We start from the raw sequence: 18,277 nt of genomic DNA on the forward strand, positions 1-18,277 counted from the left end.
TCGTTATTATTGCATTAACTGCACACGGCAAGGTCTTTTATCTTCCTATGGGATTTTAGGCTGACTACTGTAAGTACAGTTTCTGACTGCTGAAAGCTGAGGGTAACCCCTTAAAAAGATACAATCTCTCTCTCTCTTTTTTCTTTTTTTTTTAAACTTTGGAAATTACAAACAGAAGAGCCCGCGATGTAGAGACACACACAGAAGGAAATGATCTGAGAGAGGAGCCTTTAATAAGCTAAATAGGTTCAGCTTAATGTACATTCTTGTCTTCATTAATTTAGCAGATGACTTTCAGAAGAGTGAGCCTCTCTTTCTCTGGTGTAGGCAAAGTGCAGCTGAACTCACCCCCCCTGCTGATGTGCTATGGGTAAAATCATCTAGAAATCACTTAATCTGAAAGGAAAAATCCTCTTAGGTATTTTCCCAAAGATTTCCTTCAATAGGCTCAGCATAGGCAATCGTATAAGGAAGAAAACAGTTCAGCTGAAGATTTTCCTACAGCACAGCTCCCGCGTTTCTTAACTTCCCCTCTCCTGCAAAAGATGGCCCTCCCTCCCCTAGCTTTGACAAATCTTTTTGGGGCCACTGGCTGACTTTTTAAAACCGTTGTTGTGTCTGCTGTGTACTGCAAGCTGCGAACCTCACAAGGAGCATCACACTGGTCTGTGCCCCAAGTAGCGTACAGCTGGAAGTCAGATTTCATAAATCAAGTCCGAGGAAATCTCATGAGAGGGAGCTGTCACATGGGGTCACGTAAATGAAAAACCAGCTCTTAAGAAGTGGGCACGTCTCAGCACATTGGTGCCAAAGCACTGCTCATTAGGAGCTGACTGAATGGCAAGAACAGCTCTGTTTCCATCCCATCTGCTCAATGGTGCTCATTCATCAACAGAGAACCACCACATGCCAACTGGAACTGGGATCCAGCAGCATGCAGGAGAAGTCAGAGAGTGAAGGAAAGCTGCAGCCTAATGGGTCACCCGGCATCCCATGGGCTGCAGAGGATGTGCTGGGGCTGCGGGAGGCAATTCAGAGTTGTCAAAAGCTCTTAAGTTTAAAAAAAAAAAAAAAAAAAAAAAAACAACACGTATTCTAGTAAGACAATAACCCGCTTCACTTTGGCTGAGGACAATTTAATGTAAAAAAACAGTTTGCTCAGATGCTTTTTTGGGGGGAACTATTGAGGTTCTGGGAAATAGCTGCCTTTCCAGCTTGCTAGCTCTAGGGTAGTGTTGGTTTTGTCCAGAGGTTGTGGTCAGGGAGCTTTCATTCACAATTGCTGTATCATAGGTCTGGAGAGAATCATCTGGATAGGACACTTCAATGTCCTCATTGTGCTTTGAGAACAGAAAAGAGATTAATCCAGAAGAATTATCTTTAATAAATAGGGCCTTTTATCTCGCTGGCAATCTAAGCGCTGTGAACGTTGTTGCTTAACACCATCCTCACTGCAACCTACATTTTTTGGGGGAGCTTGCTACCAGACATGGATTACAACTTCCCAAATAGCAAATTTGCTCTTGCAATTAAATACTTATCCCTCCAACCTTGCCTCCCCTCAAGCTGTTTAAAAGACCCCCTGATTAAAAGGCATCACATCCAATATTGATTATCCATGCAGCTTACAACAGATATTTTGCTTTGTGGTTTTAATTGTATGCTTAACCTCTTTATTTGAAGGCTCACAACACTTCCAACTTCTTATCTGACCGCCATGATCTTCCTTCTGGTTTCTTATTCACTGAAGAATTCAAGTCCTTTGTTCTAGTCTGATATGGCAATATGCATGAGTTGATTTCTTTTTGGTCTGTGTTGCTCAAGTGTTAAACCATATTGGGAAAGACTTTGTACCCTTTAGTGGCTCATTTGCCTCTGGAAACTCTGCATCTGCTGGCAGTAATATTGGTGCCATGGATGGGCTAGTGAGTTAGTATTAGGCTTCATCAGTGAAGGATGAGACATTCTTCCTCCTTTCCCAGACTCTGAGTGATGTTGCTGGTCCAAATCCATTAATGTTTTTGCTACCATCCTCCAGCAATGTGGGAAAACAAAAGACAAAGACTATTCATGTCAACAAGAAATCTGGAAAAAAAAACAAAAACAGGCTTTCATAATCAAAGAAATGTTTCTGTCCTTATACAGCATAAAGCAGCAGAAGAAAAATAAAAAAGAGAAAAAATAAAAAAAGAAACACATTTATGATGCCCCAGCAATAAACATGCCTGCAGCCTACAAAACAATATCAATATAACACAGGGATCATCAACATGCCATTGTGGATGAGCAGATTGCACACTTCAGTTGAAAAACAAATAGCTTTTTCGGAATAGCTTTCAGAACTCACTGAAAAAAAAAAAAAACAACTCCTAATTTTAGGCATAGAGAGCATGTGTTAACATTGCCACATGATGAATGCATGATAGTTTGCTCCAGACAACCAACCTTAAAATATCTGAGACCTTATTGTGTTATTGGTGTTTATAATTTGTACTGCAGTCAAGCCTAAAAGCCCTAGGGCCTCAATTGTGCTGTGGATGGCATAAACAGAGCAAAAAGACTGTCCCTGTCCCTCAGATACTGCAGGCTAAACAAAACCTTGTCTGTCACCTGCTCTTCTCTCTCACCTATAGCTTGAGTTTTCTCTAGCTTAGGTCTTCAGCGCCTAACCTCTCTAAGGTAGGAACAATGTGGTACTGGCGTGTCTGGATGGCACCCATTTTTGAATGCTTGTTGCATAAACAGTGCACTGAGTAGAGCTTTATATCTGCCTCCTTTATTTATTTTTTATTTATTTATTTATTTAATTTTGAGAACAGACTCCAATGGCTTTTGGAATACTTACACTGAGATTGTTTATTTGGAACCCACAGAAATACAAACCATAATAACTAACAAATTTTATTTTCTGAGTTGTTGTGTAATTCCATTGTAATTCTCTGGAATTCTATTGAAATTCTTCTCGCAGATGCCTCTGTCCTCTGCTGGATCTGGCCAAGGAATTGAATGTGGGCTAGTGAGGAGCCTTAATGTGATGGTGGAACATGTCCATCTACGCTATTGCGATTCTAGGCAGCCAGCTTCTTTGTCAGTTCCTTTCTCAAAGGCTGTGGCACTGAATGAACCAGCATTAGACTCAAGCAGAGCATCAGAAGCCAATAAATTTTCTGTTATCTGACTTGCAAAAAATGTTTTCTCATACATTTCTTTCTGCCATTGTTTATTTTTAAGAAGATGAAGGTCTATGCAAGGAACAATCCTAGTACAGTGGATCAGTTAGGCTTCCCAGCTTCTTTTCTTTTCCCAGGTAGATCCACCTGAAAACTAGTTGATCTCAGCTGTGTTTTAGCACATGCTTTGAATTAAAATTATTTCCTCCTTGCTTTGCACCTCCCAGAGCACTCTGAGGCCAGCAGGTGGTTTGAAACATCCTCCTCCTGTAGCCTTCCACGAGCCCATCCACTTTTGCCTTTGCTCTTTGTCTCCTTCCAGCCCATGTGGTCACCTGCAGCCTCTTGCTAGGCTTGCCTACAAGGAGGCTTCCTCCAGTGGAAATCCTGAGGCTGCAGTTATTGGCCCACAATAAAGATGTGTTTCCTTCCCTGCACCAGGCAGAATGGCATTGCTGGGCTCTTGCTGTCTGGCCAGCACCTCTGCAGCTCCATCTGCCTCCCCAGAGGTGGATGTCCAGACTGCTTCCTGGGCTGGAAGCAGGGCTGGAAACCCCAGCTCCACGTTAGGATGCATGTGAGCATCCTAATTGGGGGCAGGAAAGCTGTGTCCTTATGTCCCTGCTGTCCCTCCAGACCCCCAGCTCACAAAGAGCACCGAATTATCTTCTGCACTCAGGAAGGGCTCCTGCCGCTCTGCCAGAAACGTTTCAGCATGGTGCCAAGGATGCTGTCGTTGAAGGAGGGAGGACATCACAGCTGAGTTCTGGTCCCATGCTCTCTATGAGGAAGCGATCATCCCAGACGTGTGCCAGGAGGAGCCTGGTCTTATAGACAGGAGAGCCCCGACCTGACAAGAGGGCAGGGGCCCCGGTGATGCACGGCTTCTCGTTCTCCATCATCCCTGGGTACATGCAGGAGAGAACTGTTGGGGCCTCTGAGCCCTCCTGGGCCAACTCAATGCCATAATCTCTCATCCTGAGGGATGTTAACACAAAAAATTGCCAGTACCTTCACAGTGCAGGTGGTCAAGGTTAAAGATCCAGTCACTGCATCCAACCTGAGTCTGCTTTGTCACAGCCACAGGTGTCCACAGCCACAGCCAACAGGGTGTCTGACCAAGAACCTGAAAAATCAATGCACGAGAGAGCCCTCTTGCCAAATCTAACCTGAGGCTTGCATTCATTACCAGCTGTGATCTGGTAGTACGTTTGTCCCCTGGATAAGCTCTTGCTGTCCTGCACCATGTCCTGGAGCCCGTCGGAGTGGCCAGCCCCACGTCTCCAGCCTGGCCCAGGGGGCCAACACAGTCACAGTGGTGCTGCTCCAATTTGTGCTGCCTGCTTCTGCCCCTGCCCACTGGCTTCCTAAAGCTGCCTGCGAGTTGCTCAAACCCTCAAGGGAACGGTTTTGTTTCTTCACCCAACCCTGTCATGATCAATTGTTCCCACCACTTTGTGATTTCTGCAGACCGTGTGCCAGTTTTATTTCCAAGAATGCAGCCGCACCAACATTTTTCAATTATTCAGATAGGTTTTTAGCTTGTCATCGTCTTCAATTCGCTGGGAGGAACTGTGCCCGCCTGCCCTACCTCAGCTCTTGCCGGCACTGATGTGATGACATTGGCTCTGCAGAGGTCGCTTCCTTCCCTTTCCAGCAGGATGGGGAGCAGGATCTGTCCTTCGCACGCCGCCCCTCCTGCCATGTGCAGCAGCGCTGCCTCTCTCGCTGCATCTGGTTTCAAAACAAACCCTCTACAACAGACAAATATGTTAAACCTTTGAAAGCCTCATTTCCAGGTTTCAACAACATTCTCTTCAGAAGCGAGCACTTAATGGAGTTCATTTAAGGTTGTCGAAGCCACAACTTGCTGTCAGCACTATTTACCACTTCAGTGACTCGGCTAGAGCCTCAGCTGCTGTGAGCCAGTGCAGCGCTAATAACGGAGCCCTCCTGATTTACACCAGCTGAAAATCCGGCCCAGCCTCTGCCAGGCCGACAGCCGCTGCCTCCCAGTAGCGGTTTGTGCACGCACTCGCTGCAGACAGCACTTAGAGATGTTTTTCTCCCGACACCCCTGCCTCTGCCCTATTTTTAATGTCGGAGCAGCGCGGCACGGCGGATGATTCCGCACGGAGCCTGGTGGGCGCCAGGACTCGCTCTGACAGCCCCAGCCCTGGAGTGGGCCCCGGAGGTTGTCTTAGGACCCCATTCAGGATGTTTCCTCCTCAGTCCTGGCTTCTTCTTGGGCTCTGATTGAGTCAGATCTCACCTCACAGCAGGTCCCTTCTCCTTGCTCGTTCCTAGCGGGGCAGAGGAGAGGGACCTTCCTCATCCTACCCATCACACAGTAATTCCCTGTGCTTTTTCTGGGCAGAGAAGCTCAGTTCCTCTACAGCCACAGGGCTTTTAACTCATTGTTTCCATCATTTCTACCCCTGTTCCTTTCTGACTCCTCTAAACCTGCCTCCCACAGACCCAAGTCAAAGAGCCCTGAACCTCCCCAAATCTGTCCACCCTTTCCAGTCCTACAGATTAAAATTATCGACATTTTTGTCTTCAAGCACTCCACCATCTCCCAGGCTGCTGCACCGGTTAATGTCGTCTCTGGAGCCTGTAGGGAAGGAGCTGCCAGCTCCCCCAGCCAAAGCCCCCAAATGGCATCTGGTCCATCTGCTCCATGGCAAACTGGCAGCACAACAATGACTTCCAGTAAGCTGAGAAGCGGCTGGTTTCAGCGAACCAAACCGCTGCGCCTTCTGTCTTTTATTTCGATAGTAAATTGAATTTTATTATCTTTCCCCCACTTTGCCGCAGGATTGTGCCGAGAGCCGTCGTGACGGAGTTGCAGCACGGGAGGTTTTGACCCTCCCTGCTACTGGACTGATAAAATGCAGCTTGCAGCTCCTGCACGAGCCTGGCTTTAAAACAGGCAGGGACTGCTCGTAGCGAGACCCAGCCCTCCTGTTTTGGGAGCTGCCCACAGCACCCTGACAAGCACAGCAGCCATCACACACCAGGTGGGGAGCTGCAGCGGGTCCCAAAATTGAGTGGGGGCACTGGGAGCTTGGGCAGGTCAATCTGGTGGCCCCATAAGGCATCAGGAGCTGCTCTTCTCACTTTTCTGGAATCTGGGAACTTGCTGGGGAGCTATGACCATTTCTGTCATATTTTAAGGATATTTTACTCAAAAAAAGATTTTGCTTTAATTACAAAAATCTGAGACGTTCTTACACATGCTTTCAGCAGCTGGAGTGTTAAGAAAAACATTGTGTGCATCATGAAGAAATTGTGAGAGCTGACAAGATACCTCATTTAAAACAGAGCAGTTCCTACCAGAACATTCGTGATTTCTGAATTTAATCTTAATGTACACATCTCGCATTTTTGTGCTTTTATGAGCTAATTTTAAAGGGCATATCAGGATATTGTGCTCCGGCACTGTTTGTTAATAGTTTCCTGTCTCCCTCAAGGAAAAAATTGAATATTTCTCCTCTGAGCTTTCACACAACCTTCTGCCAAGTCAAAGCAGAAAGGAAAAACTGTGTGCAATATTTTACTAGGCCAAATGTCGATTTGTTTTTCTGAAATCTTTACCAATCTTCCTGGCATTTAATATTCAAACAGATAGAAAAAAAAAAAAAAAAAGGGAAGAAAGAAAGAAAAAAGCCCCCAAAAATAGAGCTTCCGTTTCATGTGGCAGTGCCGGGAACATCCACCAGGCCGTGATGCACAGAGCCGTGCTTCTTTCTTGCCTAGGAAAGGGGCAATTAAACGTGCTGGGGAAGGTGGAGAGCAGCTGGGCACAAAGGAAAGGGATGGAATCACTTTGTTTTTGTGAGCCTTTTTAATCAGATTTCATTAATCTCTGCCGAGCCTGGCTACAGACAGCATACCTCCCGTTTTGCCAGGCCTTGGCCTTGCCCACAAACAACAGGCTTTTTCCACATGCACAAAAGCCTTCGGTTTCCACACCGCTCGGAAGGCTGACCGCGGCTCCAGCTCGGCGTGGCGCTGCTGTGAGCCCTCGGAGCCCTGCACCACTTACGAGCAACATTCCCAAGTGTTTGAGGAAAGAGAACTAGATTTTAATCCAGATTTTTCTTTTTACAGGGACAGCTCTGTACCCACAATCATACCCACAAATACCTATTAGTAGGATTTGTGCCATACTGAGAGTAGGTCCAGCAAAGCTCAGTCTATCAGCCATGAATCCAGATGACTTCTGTGAGCTGGAACTCATGTTGCCAGTCTCACCATTTATAAGCATCCAAAGGAGCCCAGGTTTTACATAAAACACCTTTACCCCAACAGTTTGGTGTGTTAGCATCCTCCGGGTTCACTTCTGCCCCCTGGGCATTACAGCGGGAATCAGTTTTGAAATCTTAGCCCATGTCAGGGATGTGTCTGGGAAACACAACACACCCTGTCATTAGATTGTGAGCATCACACTTTTTTTTTTTTTTTCTTCCTTTTTTAACATATTTGTGACATGCCCAGAAGAGTGGATTCTCCCAAATGCCCTATTGCCAGTGGGCTGTTGGCATCCAATGATCTGAAAATATTCTCCCTTTACCTACCAAATGTCACTGCTGTCTCCCAGTGTCTTTCTCCCCAGTCTTTTTGCAGGGCCATACAAACAGCAACTCATCAGAGAGGGAGCAAGAGGTACTTGGAAGTCGGAAATCCACCCAGGGCTGCAGAGTATGTCAGTAGAAAGCCCACATGCTGGCTTGAAAGCTCCTTCCACATATTTATTTCCATCATACATGTATAGTATAGATGGTTACTTAGGAAGAAATTTGAGTGTTAATATGCATCCAGTTATATGAGAACAATCATTCCCTCAAGTAGTGCAGTTGGCTTGATGATGCTGAAGGATTCCTAAGTCTGACAGTCAGCACCTACAAACCTGTGAAACCCCTGTAGGTGCCTCTCCTGCCTCCTGCCCACTGTGGCAGCCAGGGCAAAGCCCCTGCTGCCTTTGTCTCTACCAAAAGCCCAGCTGATGCTCTGCAGCTCCATGCTGTTAGGCCTTTCCAAGTTCCTTGGGAAGCATGGGGCAGCAGTGGGATACAGCTGCCAAACCAAAACCACTGGGGCGTTTCCCTTCCCACACATTCCCAGTCCTCCCCTTGCTGCAGCACTGCCCCCCTCCAAGCTCAGCAGAACAGCACAATTTGAGACTTTTTCCTAAGAGTGGCCCGCAGGACCAAACCTCATCAGAGAAGGAAGGTTTTCAGAGCGCTAGAAGGAACAAGCATCACTGACGCCGCAAGTAATAATTCACAACTTTCCCTTTGAAGTATGGCAAAAATGTGTCCAAATGGCAAGATGCTCCTGTGCCTGGTGCTCTACCCTTCCGAAAAGGTTTTGCTTAACAGCACAAAAACTTTCAACAAGGAGCTTTTTGCCCAGCTCAGATCTTTTCCATCTGGTGTGGTCTGTGCAGGATCCATTAATATTTTAACCTCCTTGACTGTTAGCTTGCTGAAGCTATTTGCTAGGATAAAAGAAAAAGGTGAGATTATGTTTTCCCCTCTTGGCATCCTAACATTCTTCTGTTTTTCAGAAATAATCCCATTTACAGCAGATACATTACTAAGGAGCTTCCGTATGTTAGACATAGCCAAAAAATTAGCTACAGGAAAAAAACAAAACAAAACAAAACAAACAGCCTTGAAAGTGTTTTTCAGCAGAAGTATATTGTTTTTATTGAACTCAAAAAATACCTGCTTTCTTCTATGTCTTTTTGAAAAACAAAAACAAAAACAAAAACAAAACAAAAACAAAAACAAAAACAAAAAAAAACAGTTTGGGGGGGAAATCAGTTTTAGCTCAAATCTTTTTGCTTTCTTCTAAAAGATTTCTGAATTTGGCCAAAAGAAATATATATATTTTAACAGAATGTCAGCAAACTCTCCTGTACATGGATAAGCAATAAAAGGATGGCATACGGCCCAAGCAGTATGCAATCTAAGTGATCTTCGGGCATATTTGAAGCCTCAGCTACCACAGAAGTTGATTCATGCTCCCTTTTATCTTTTTTATTGTATTTTATTTTTTGTGCCTTCAGCCAGAAGCTGGAGGATTATTGCAGATGACTCAGGGTGGAGGAAGGAAAGGTAAGGCTTACTGGGCTCTGGCAGTTGCCTCCATTCAAGAAGAGTTTTTATGGGATGCCCCAGTTGCAGCAGGAGATCAAACCCGAGCAGGCAGGGGATGGCGCCGAGCCCCCAAGTCCTCCTGCTCCCAAGGCTGGCGTGCTGGTGTGTGGTTTTCCTTCTGCCTTCTGCAGAGACGCCGGGCTTGGATGCAAGTTCAGAACTTAAATCTCTCCGGGACCTGGAAACATGAGGATCCTGTGTTTGGGTCGAGCCCTGTTTAAAATCCACTGTCATTGCCTTTGGTAAATGGTGCTTGGTGCATGTTTTACAAACCACAGGGAGCCGCGCAGCTCTCCGCTGCCTTTCACTGCAGGCTCCCAGAGCACTGCACAAACAAGTACCCGAGTTTTACAACAGCTTTATAATCCAGCTTTTCTGGATGGTTGGGAGCTGACATCAAAGTGACTTCCCCGTTGCTGCACAGAAAAAGTGCACAAATTTAGGGACAGGCCATAGGGATTCTGAATTCCAGCTCTATTTTCAAAAGCAGAATTTGGTATTTCTCCACTTCTTTCTGGCAATTCGCCCAAGGTTCCCATCACATCTGGCCAGAGATGTGAATGTTCATTCACACCGCTTATTATTCTCTTCAACATGAATGCATGAAATCCCCAAACTTGAGAGATCAGAAGAGATGCTGTGCGGGGGGAACAAGGAGAGCTCTTTAAGGAGCAACAGGTTCAAGCACACACCAAAATCAGCAGATGCAGGTGCTACACCCACTGCGAGCAGTAAATCCACAGATGCTGCTCCCGGCCTGGTGTATCCCCTCTGCAAACATCTCCAGGGCTTCCCTGACGCATCCATGTCCCGGCACAGGGGGATGCTGCTGCCGAGCCCTGGCAGTGAGGGGAGCGCTGGCAGGATGCCATTCAGAGTGAAAGAAGCAAAGCCCAGACCATTCACAGCAAAAGTGTTGCTGCTACTCAGGTGGTGCTCTGCATTTCTGCCCTGCCATGGTGGAATGAGCTAAATACTGGGCTAAATACTTATTAGTGATGCTTAGTAATCGATAATAACATCAGCCCAAGTGGAAAATCTCAGGTCCCACACTCACAACTCACTGCCGAGCTACTCGCTTCCCAAACCTACTTCTAAAATTAGAAACAAACAGGCCCCTTCTAAAAGCAATAAACAGCACTTTAATTGGGCTAAAACCCATAAATCTGTCAGCAGCTAGTTACTCTGCCTCCATTGTGTGACCAGCGCCTTTGAATCCCCTCCTGCGCCTTGCACCGCGCGCAGCGCTGGGATCTGGAGTCAGCAGAGGCGCAGTGTGATGGGCCCGGGTGGCGTGGTGTGGGACAGGGGTGCTCCCCGGCTGGGTGCCATCACCCTCGGGGTGGGAGGGAGCTGTTCGTGCCGCAGGCAGCCAGCTCTGTGTGTCCCGTGAGTACAGTGCCATGAAACGGTGGGTTACACCCTGCAGGTACCTCTCAGATCAGTGCCTCATGAAATGTGCATTAAAATGCATTTTGCTTAACGAAACCATCACATTTTCATCTATATTTTTTTTGTGTTGCCAGTGTTTTAAAGTAAATCCCACTTGACTTGAAAAATTTCAAGTATTATCATCGTGATGCAGGAGATTCCATCCAGCGAACAGGTACCGATGCTATGGCCACGTCTCCCCTAAAAATAACCTGCTCATAGGAAAATAAATACAGCAGCTGCTATTTCAGATTCACCAGCCGTCTTGGAAGGGAAAGAAGGGTGGCAGCCTTGTGGCAAAGGCCAGGACCTGGAACTTTTTAGCACCACCCTGAGAACAAATCATGAAAGCTTGCAGAGAGGTATTATTAAGTAAAAAACACAACATGCTCACACTGCAAGAACAGGGTGTGTTTCCCCGGTGAGAGGGACATGCACATTGTATGGGCAGAGTTTCCAAAACTGTAGGAATAATTCCCAGTCTCAGAGGACCTGCAGAGTGTCTGTGACTGCGTATCATTGTGTGGGACACCTTTGTTCATCATGATGTTCTTTAATTAACACATCTGCCCAGTCTTCTACTGCAATGGCTGGGGGTTACAGGGAGCACGAGACCAGTATCATCACCACCTGGAGCTGGGAATTACTGGTGGGGTTGGGAAATGGGTGAATGGCGACCAATATCACCCAGTGTCACCCTCTTGATGCCCAAAATACCAAGGCCAGAGGCCCAGCAGCCGTGAGACAGATCTGTGCCTTCCTTGTCCTGTTCCCTCTCCATGTGGCTCTGTTAGGACTTGGGAGGTTTCTTGTCCCCAGTAGCAGAGGGCATGCCCTTGTCCCAAATAAATTCACATAAAGAGAAGATGGAAAAAGAGAGCTGATGCAGCAGGAACTGGTTAGTGCCACCTAGCCTTCCTCAGATAAATAGGAAGAACAGCTTTACATACACATTCACAATACATATGGATACACACAGGCACTCACTAAGGGTATATAATGCCATCTCCCATAAGAAGAAAATGCTGGCAACCTCTCAGCAAGCTATCCTTAACTGCTAGGAACAAGCACACGCTGCCTTTCTGGAGGTGTGTGGCACTCTGTGAATACATTCAGCCCCTTCTAATGGAGTGATTGCTCTTAACGTCCTTCAGATGCCTTTATACCTTTGTAAAATGTTGCTACAGAGTGTAGGGGAGAATGGTAAATCCCACTGCTGTAACAGCTGCCGTGGTGTTAGCTCTAGAAACCTTGAACTGGCTACTTAAAAGCCAGAGTCTACCTTAAATAATCTTAAAAGTTAAAAATAAATCGTATATCCAAGACTTTATTTTTGTTCTGTTTTTAGACTCATTCACATCTGCAAGTATTTTCAGTATTTTTCTTGCCTCTGACAATTAGCGCAGTTTCCAAAAACTCAGAGTTTCCTAAGTACCAAACAGAGGATAATACTGTTGCTCCTTTACACCCCCCAACTCCCAGCTTTATAAAAAAATCCAGTACTCGTCCCAGGAGACCTGGGATGAAATCTTGACCCTGCAACGTTGCAGGTTTCTTCTTTTCTCCCCTACTCTGGGCTCCATCTGCAGGAGCTCGTGTAGGGGACACAGGCTGCAGGTGATGGGGAGAAGCGTGGCCAGGGCCACTGCCATATGTGTGCATCACATATTCAGGCTCCAAAACACAAACGTGAAGGGAGGGGGAGATGAACCCTTCCAACAAGGAGGAATCATCGTACGAGCTCCAGAAAACACAGAATAATAACAGTAGCTGCAGACCCCCACTACTGTTTGCACTTTGCTCACTTTTTATTTATTTAGTTCTCAGTAGAGGGTAGTCCTGAAAGAAAAAATAGTAATATTTCACTACGTGGTGCCGAGTATTTCAATCTGAAATACCTCGGGTTGGGGCTGCTGTGCAGTGCAGGAGGGAGCAACCTTTCCTCTGCTCCCCCACGAAGCTGGTCCCCGAGTGCAGCCGTGCTCTAGAAAGAAAAATAGTGATAAATTTCAGCAGCGTGCCTGTGAAAACAGCTGATTCTCTGCACCATTAAATACTCTGTATTTATAAACAAAATGGGGTTTTAGCATTTCTTCTCCTATAAAAACACACTGGAACATTTCACCACAGTTTTCTTTCACTTTAATTAGCAAGGAAAGAGGGGGAATGCCAGAGAGCAATTATAGAAAAATATATACTGTGCTGATTAGGGATCTCTTTTCTGTAGCATGGAGAAGGCAGCTTAAAGTTCACGGTAAATCTCTCCCCCTCTAATGAGATACGCCTTATCCAACCCAGCGAGATACAATTAACTCGGGAAAGAATGCAGCAGCTTTCTCAGGGAAAATAAATAAAGAAATAAAACTGGGGAGGGAGAGGAAGAATTCGTGCCAAAAGGTGAAGCACAAGGATCCTGCATACTCTGGCTCTCATCCTGGTCAACTCCAGAGCCCGAAATGAGCTCACAGCCTATCCAGGATGGCTCCTGGCTCCAGGCCCTTGTGGGATCCCACCATGGAGCAGCTCTCCTTTCTGCAAGGGATGCACTCGCTCACCTTCCCATGATTTTTTTCCTTTATTTATATATTTATTATGCCTCTTTCTGTCCCGTGCCACTCGCTATGACTTGGGTTAGCGGAGGCAGGCCATCTCCCCAGCCGGGCGTGCAGGGCAGCTGGCAGGGCTGTGCCGGGGCCGGGGCAGCGGGCCCCCCACGCCCCTCCTCGGCCCGGAGCGGGGTCAGGGGGAAAACACCCGGAACATAAATTGGACACAGCAGGGCAGATGTAGACTGAACAGGAAGCGCTGGCCCTAGGCGAAATGAAACAGCTGTTGCCATTGTTCTGCGTTTGCAAACTCCGCACGGCTCGGGCTGCGGGAGCAGCTGGTAGCAATTACCGCACATGAAAAGAAGGGCACAGGATTAGGCAAGTGACGAAAAAGCGAGGGGACCGCTAGATTTATCACTGGTGGAGCCAGGCAGCCCCTGCCCCTGCCCCACGGGCGGGGGTCACAGCGCTGGGAGCCGCAGGAGTGGATCCAGTCATGGGGATCTGCGCCGGGATCCCCCGGGATCCCATCTCCGCTGTGCCTCGTCCCCTTCCCTTGGGTCCCACCGGGAGTGTGGAGGAGTCGGGCGAAGCCCACAGACAAATTTCATCTCCTCCTCTCTGTGCAAGCGGGAAAAAAAAAAAAAAAAAAAAAAAGAAAAAAAAAGCAGACATGTCACGAGCTTTGCATTCCTTGAGAAGTTTCTTCAGCTCTTCCATATTGTCAGCGTTGTAAAATAAATAATAAATAAAAAAATAAAAATCCCTCGCAACTTTCTTTTTGCAAGAAATGACGAGCGTAAGAAAGGTTAGTCAGAAGGTAAAGCATGTGTTTGCCATCTTAGCTCCTGATATGGAAACCATATGCTTAAATACACCACCAAACATACTCAATATAACACTCTTTTTTATTAAAGGTGGTTTTATAAAAGCTATCCACCTTCCATCCGCTGGTGACTCCCAAAGAGGTCACATATTCCTCATTGCAACTATCAATACGTATTTGGGGTAAATTAAACTCCAAATAGACTGTTTCTGATTATTATTGCAAAGGGAGCAAGAGGCCATTTTATTTTCCCTCACTGATAAATTAAAAGAACTGTAATGGGTGATTTCTGCAACCTGTAAAAGGCCAAAACCATCTGTAACTCATTTAGTGTCACTTTAAAGAAAATTTATTTGATTAATTCAGGCAGAGCATAGAAAGAATATCGATTTTTTTAAAAAAAACTCTCTTGCTCAAGAGGAAAAAACAGCAGCAGAAGAAAACCCTGACCCAAAATAAACATTTCTGGGAGTGAAAAAATGCTTAATGTGTTATTGGGAATGCAGAGGCTGCTGCCTTGCCCCTGAGTTAGAGGATTTTTGCTCTGTCAAAGGAGACCCCAGCATGAGGTGGTTGTAATAGTGCCCATGTCATGGAAGGAGGAATAGGACAGAAATATGGAAAAATGCAGAACCGAAGTTTGGGCTGCTTCCTTGCCCTTCTCCTTTGGAGCCAAGCAGCAAACCCACCAGACAGACACTTGTAAAGATGTGCACAAGATTATGTCCTTCATGTCATGCAGCCAGGAACTGCACCCTTTTGTCAAACGGGCTGTTATTTACTGCAGCATCTGAAAAGACCTGTGATAAAGAGGAGTGGACAGAAACAATTGGAATAAAGGATGGCAACTTGCCATCCTCCAAACCCGAATTGATGGTAGCAACCCAAACTTCACCACCTTTGTCTGGCCTGACAAGCAGGAAACAGAGAAAAGATCAAAAGAGAGTGGAAATCAAACAGCTTCAGATATTGAAATTCTTCTGTTTTGCCACAGGCTGTCACCCTAGCTCCACGCATCGCTCAGCCAGCCAGAAATACTCCGTGGAAAGCAAGGGAAGAGAAACAGCTCCAGAAGTTCAGAAGTTTGCTCCTCCTGAAATTTCATTGGCCTGCAGGTTACCCACAGTCTCAACTCCCCTGCTGACAATTTGGAGAATAATATTAAATGGTAACTATAATATATACTAATAGATTAATCTTTATAAGTCATGCCAAGTTCTGTGGGGCCGGGGCTTGGCAGGAGTGGTCTGCCTCAGATGTGGAGTATCTAATGACGTCTTTACTGTTGCAGGATTTGCACGTGGCAGCCGGAGATGTCATTTGCACTCTGACACAGGCTAAGTCACTTATGACTATTGATCCCATCAGAGGCTCGCACCGGGCCAGCCTGGGCCCTGGCCAAACCTTGTTTAAATCAAAAGCCGAACTTGCCTTGCTGTCTCTGGGCTGCTCGCCCTGGGGAGGAGGCAGGAGGCAGGCAGAGCTCCAGCCTGCTCAGCTGGAAAGTAAAGCTCTGGGGCTGATCTACTGGAATCGTGAAGGATCCTTTCACTGACTTCAGTGAGCCATATACCTTGGCAAGCCTGGTGCTCAGCAGGGTTATTTGCACGTGGTGATCCCATACTGACACTCGTTCCTCTCTTCTGGGCTATCCTAAAGTCACCCATTTTATTATTTTTGTTGTTGTTGTTGTAGAGGTTGGAGTCCAAGGCCTCTGCTCAGCTCTCAGATCCACAGGGGGGCGTGTTACAGTGACCCCCTGCAATTATTGCAGACCCCCTGCAATCGATGGCCGTTACATGCCTATACTGCTTCAAGGACCTAGGACCGATGGAGTCAGGTACTTTTGAGGATCTACATCTTCCTTACAAGCTGTGATTCATCCAGTTGCACTTACTCACCACTAACATTAGGTCTGGTGTGATCCCACGGGAAGCTCTCCATCACGCTGGGACTGACACACCATCGAGCATGTGCCTCGTCTTCCCCTGCTGAATTCCTCGTGAGCTGGTAGAGCTGCATGCCTACAGATAGCCTTGTGGCTCACTCCCTTTAGGAGAGCTTAGACAAAATCACCATCTCCAGGAGAAGGAAAGTGCTTGTTTCATAACTTGCAGTGGAAAACACAGACGGACCTTCACAGTCTAAAGAAGAGCAGAAAAAGTGTAAATTTTGGTAGGACATTTACTGAGAAAATGGCAGAAACCTGAGAAATACTCATAGGGATATTTTATTGTTGAAGACCTATTTTGTTAAGATACTTCTCATAAAATATGTTGTTTTTCCTGGTTAAGCAGTAGCTGTGCCTAGTTTACAAGCAATTAGAGCCTCCCTAACTTACCCTGCTAAGGTAAAATCTTCTCCCCAAATTTCTGACCTTGCTGTGATTCCTGCAAGGAAAGATTGGTACTGCTTGTGTTCTCTACACCAAATATAAAGACAAAGAGGTCCACTGGAGCAAGAGAAAACACTTTTCTTAGTGCTCAGCTAATTAGGGTTTTCCAAAGCACCATCAGAGTTGCTATTGCAGCACACCATGCACGGGGAAGCCTCCTGGCTCATTTTTGCCCAGAGCCAGTGCCTCTCCAGTGGAAGATTATTGATTTCTGAACTGACATAGTGACACAGTGCCTCGGGAAACTCTTCCTTTTTCCGTCCTCTTCTCTTCTCTCTCCCTTTTTCTATTTGCTTTATTTTGTTTTGTGCTATGTGAGCCTTTAGTCAAATATCCCACATACACACTCATCACTTGGACGGCTTTAAGCACAATCCATGGGCAAGTCTGGGCACTGCATTAATATCTCTTGTTGTTGTCTCTCTGTAGATTATCCTCTGTTACTGTAATTCGTAAATTCAGCCCTTTGTGTACATGCCTCCTTTGTGAAAATGCAATATCATTACTAATTAAACAGGGTTTTAATAAGTTGGCTGATAGCTCCCCACAGCATCTAGGAATTAACCTCACCTGGGAGCAAGCTGCTGGTTGAGGCTAAAGAGAAGCTTAGATAAAGGCGGGGAAAGGAAAAGACATCAAAGTGCTAGTCACCACCAAAACCTCATCCTCCACAAATTCTAGGTGTGGAAATGTTTCTCAGCCATAGGGATCCTCCCTCCATGGATTTCCAAATAACTATAATCATCAGAATTCCCTCTTTCACCTCCCCCTGGCCTGATTATCTCATCCTTCTCATTTGAACTTGCTTGCTATGAGCAATACATTTATGGCTTCAATGCTTTATTACCTCGATCCCCCAAGTGCTTAATTAGGTTCAGATGGTGATAATTTAGCAATGCAGATCTTAGGGACAGCAGTGTCCTTGTGGTCTGCTTTCACCGTTGAACAAGGTTCTGTCCCTCATCTCCATACTTGTTTCATGTATCCAGCTTCCTCAGAGGCTGTGGGTCAATACTGGTATAAGCAGAGGACAGAGTTTTCTTGGTAGCCGACCGGTGCTTAGGATTCATGTTGGCTTTGGAAATTTAATGTTCTGCAGTCTCCAGCTATTTTTCTCACAATTAAATACACTTCTTAACAAAAAGCACAGAATAAACAAAAAAATCATAACCCAAATTAGGCGCTCTCTGAACAGACACATCAAAATCCAGATACCAAAATCACTAATCCTTCTGGCTATAACTTTTAGGATGTTGACAGAGCCTATATGCTGAGATAAAGACTACAGTATGGATATACAGCTGAGATAAGGAGATGATTTAATTCTGAAGCAGACAAGAAAGCTACATTTCAAGGGCTACAGAGGGAATTCATCTCTCCCTGAACATATCACTCCTGAATACTAGCAATGCACCTTGATTCTTTGTTCTTGCTCCTTTTTTTTTTTTTTTTTTCTTGTCCACACTTTTTAATAATATGTTTGAAAACTTATTAAACTTACAATTCAAGACTCTGGGTTAAAGGCAACCCTATCTAAACATCTTAACATTTATAAAAAGATTATCATTAAACATCTCATAGAGAAATTCTGAACAAGTGCAGAATCTGGAAAAAAAAAAAAAAAAAGTGCAGAAAAAATAGCTAATGTGTCTACTTTTTAATTAAATGTAAATATAATTTGTAAGGCTTATGGGTTTTAAACAGAGAAAATTTACTCTGCATAATTTCCTTTCTGGTTA

General features: G+C 45.7%; 1 protein-coding gene across 3 annotated transcripts in view; it reads right to left on the reverse strand.

Moving 5' to 3' along the window:
* Window positions 1-211: 211 nt before the first annotated feature.
* LOC311440218 (uncharacterized protein) overlaps window positions 212-18,277 on the reverse strand; it is a 36,874-nt gene continuing 18,808 nt past the window's right edge. The window contains exons 2-5 of one of the 3 annotated variants that reach the window (XM_084526818.1): window positions 16,045-16,287; window positions 12,667-12,752; window positions 9,307-9,515; window positions 212-2,085 (exon numbers count right to left, since the gene is read on the reverse strand). In XM_084526818.1, the coding sequence (XP_084382944.1) occupies window positions 2,069-2,085; window positions 9,307-9,515; window positions 12,667-12,752; window positions 16,045-16,053 (321 nt within the window). In that variant the 5' untranslated portion in view covers window positions 16,054-16,287 and the 3' untranslated portion in view covers window positions 212-2,068. The remainder of the gene's footprint in view (window positions 2,086-9,306; window positions 9,516-12,666; window positions 12,753-16,044; window positions 16,288-18,277) is intronic. The other 2 variants (XR_014695270.1, XR_014695269.1) reach the window with 2 other exon arrangements.

Source organism: Aythya ferina (genome assembly GCF_964211825.1).
Source record: "Aythya ferina genome assembly, chromosome: 7".
In the NCBI taxonomy this organism is placed as follows: Eukaryota; Metazoa; Chordata; class Aves; order Anseriformes; family Anatidae; genus Aythya; species Aythya ferina.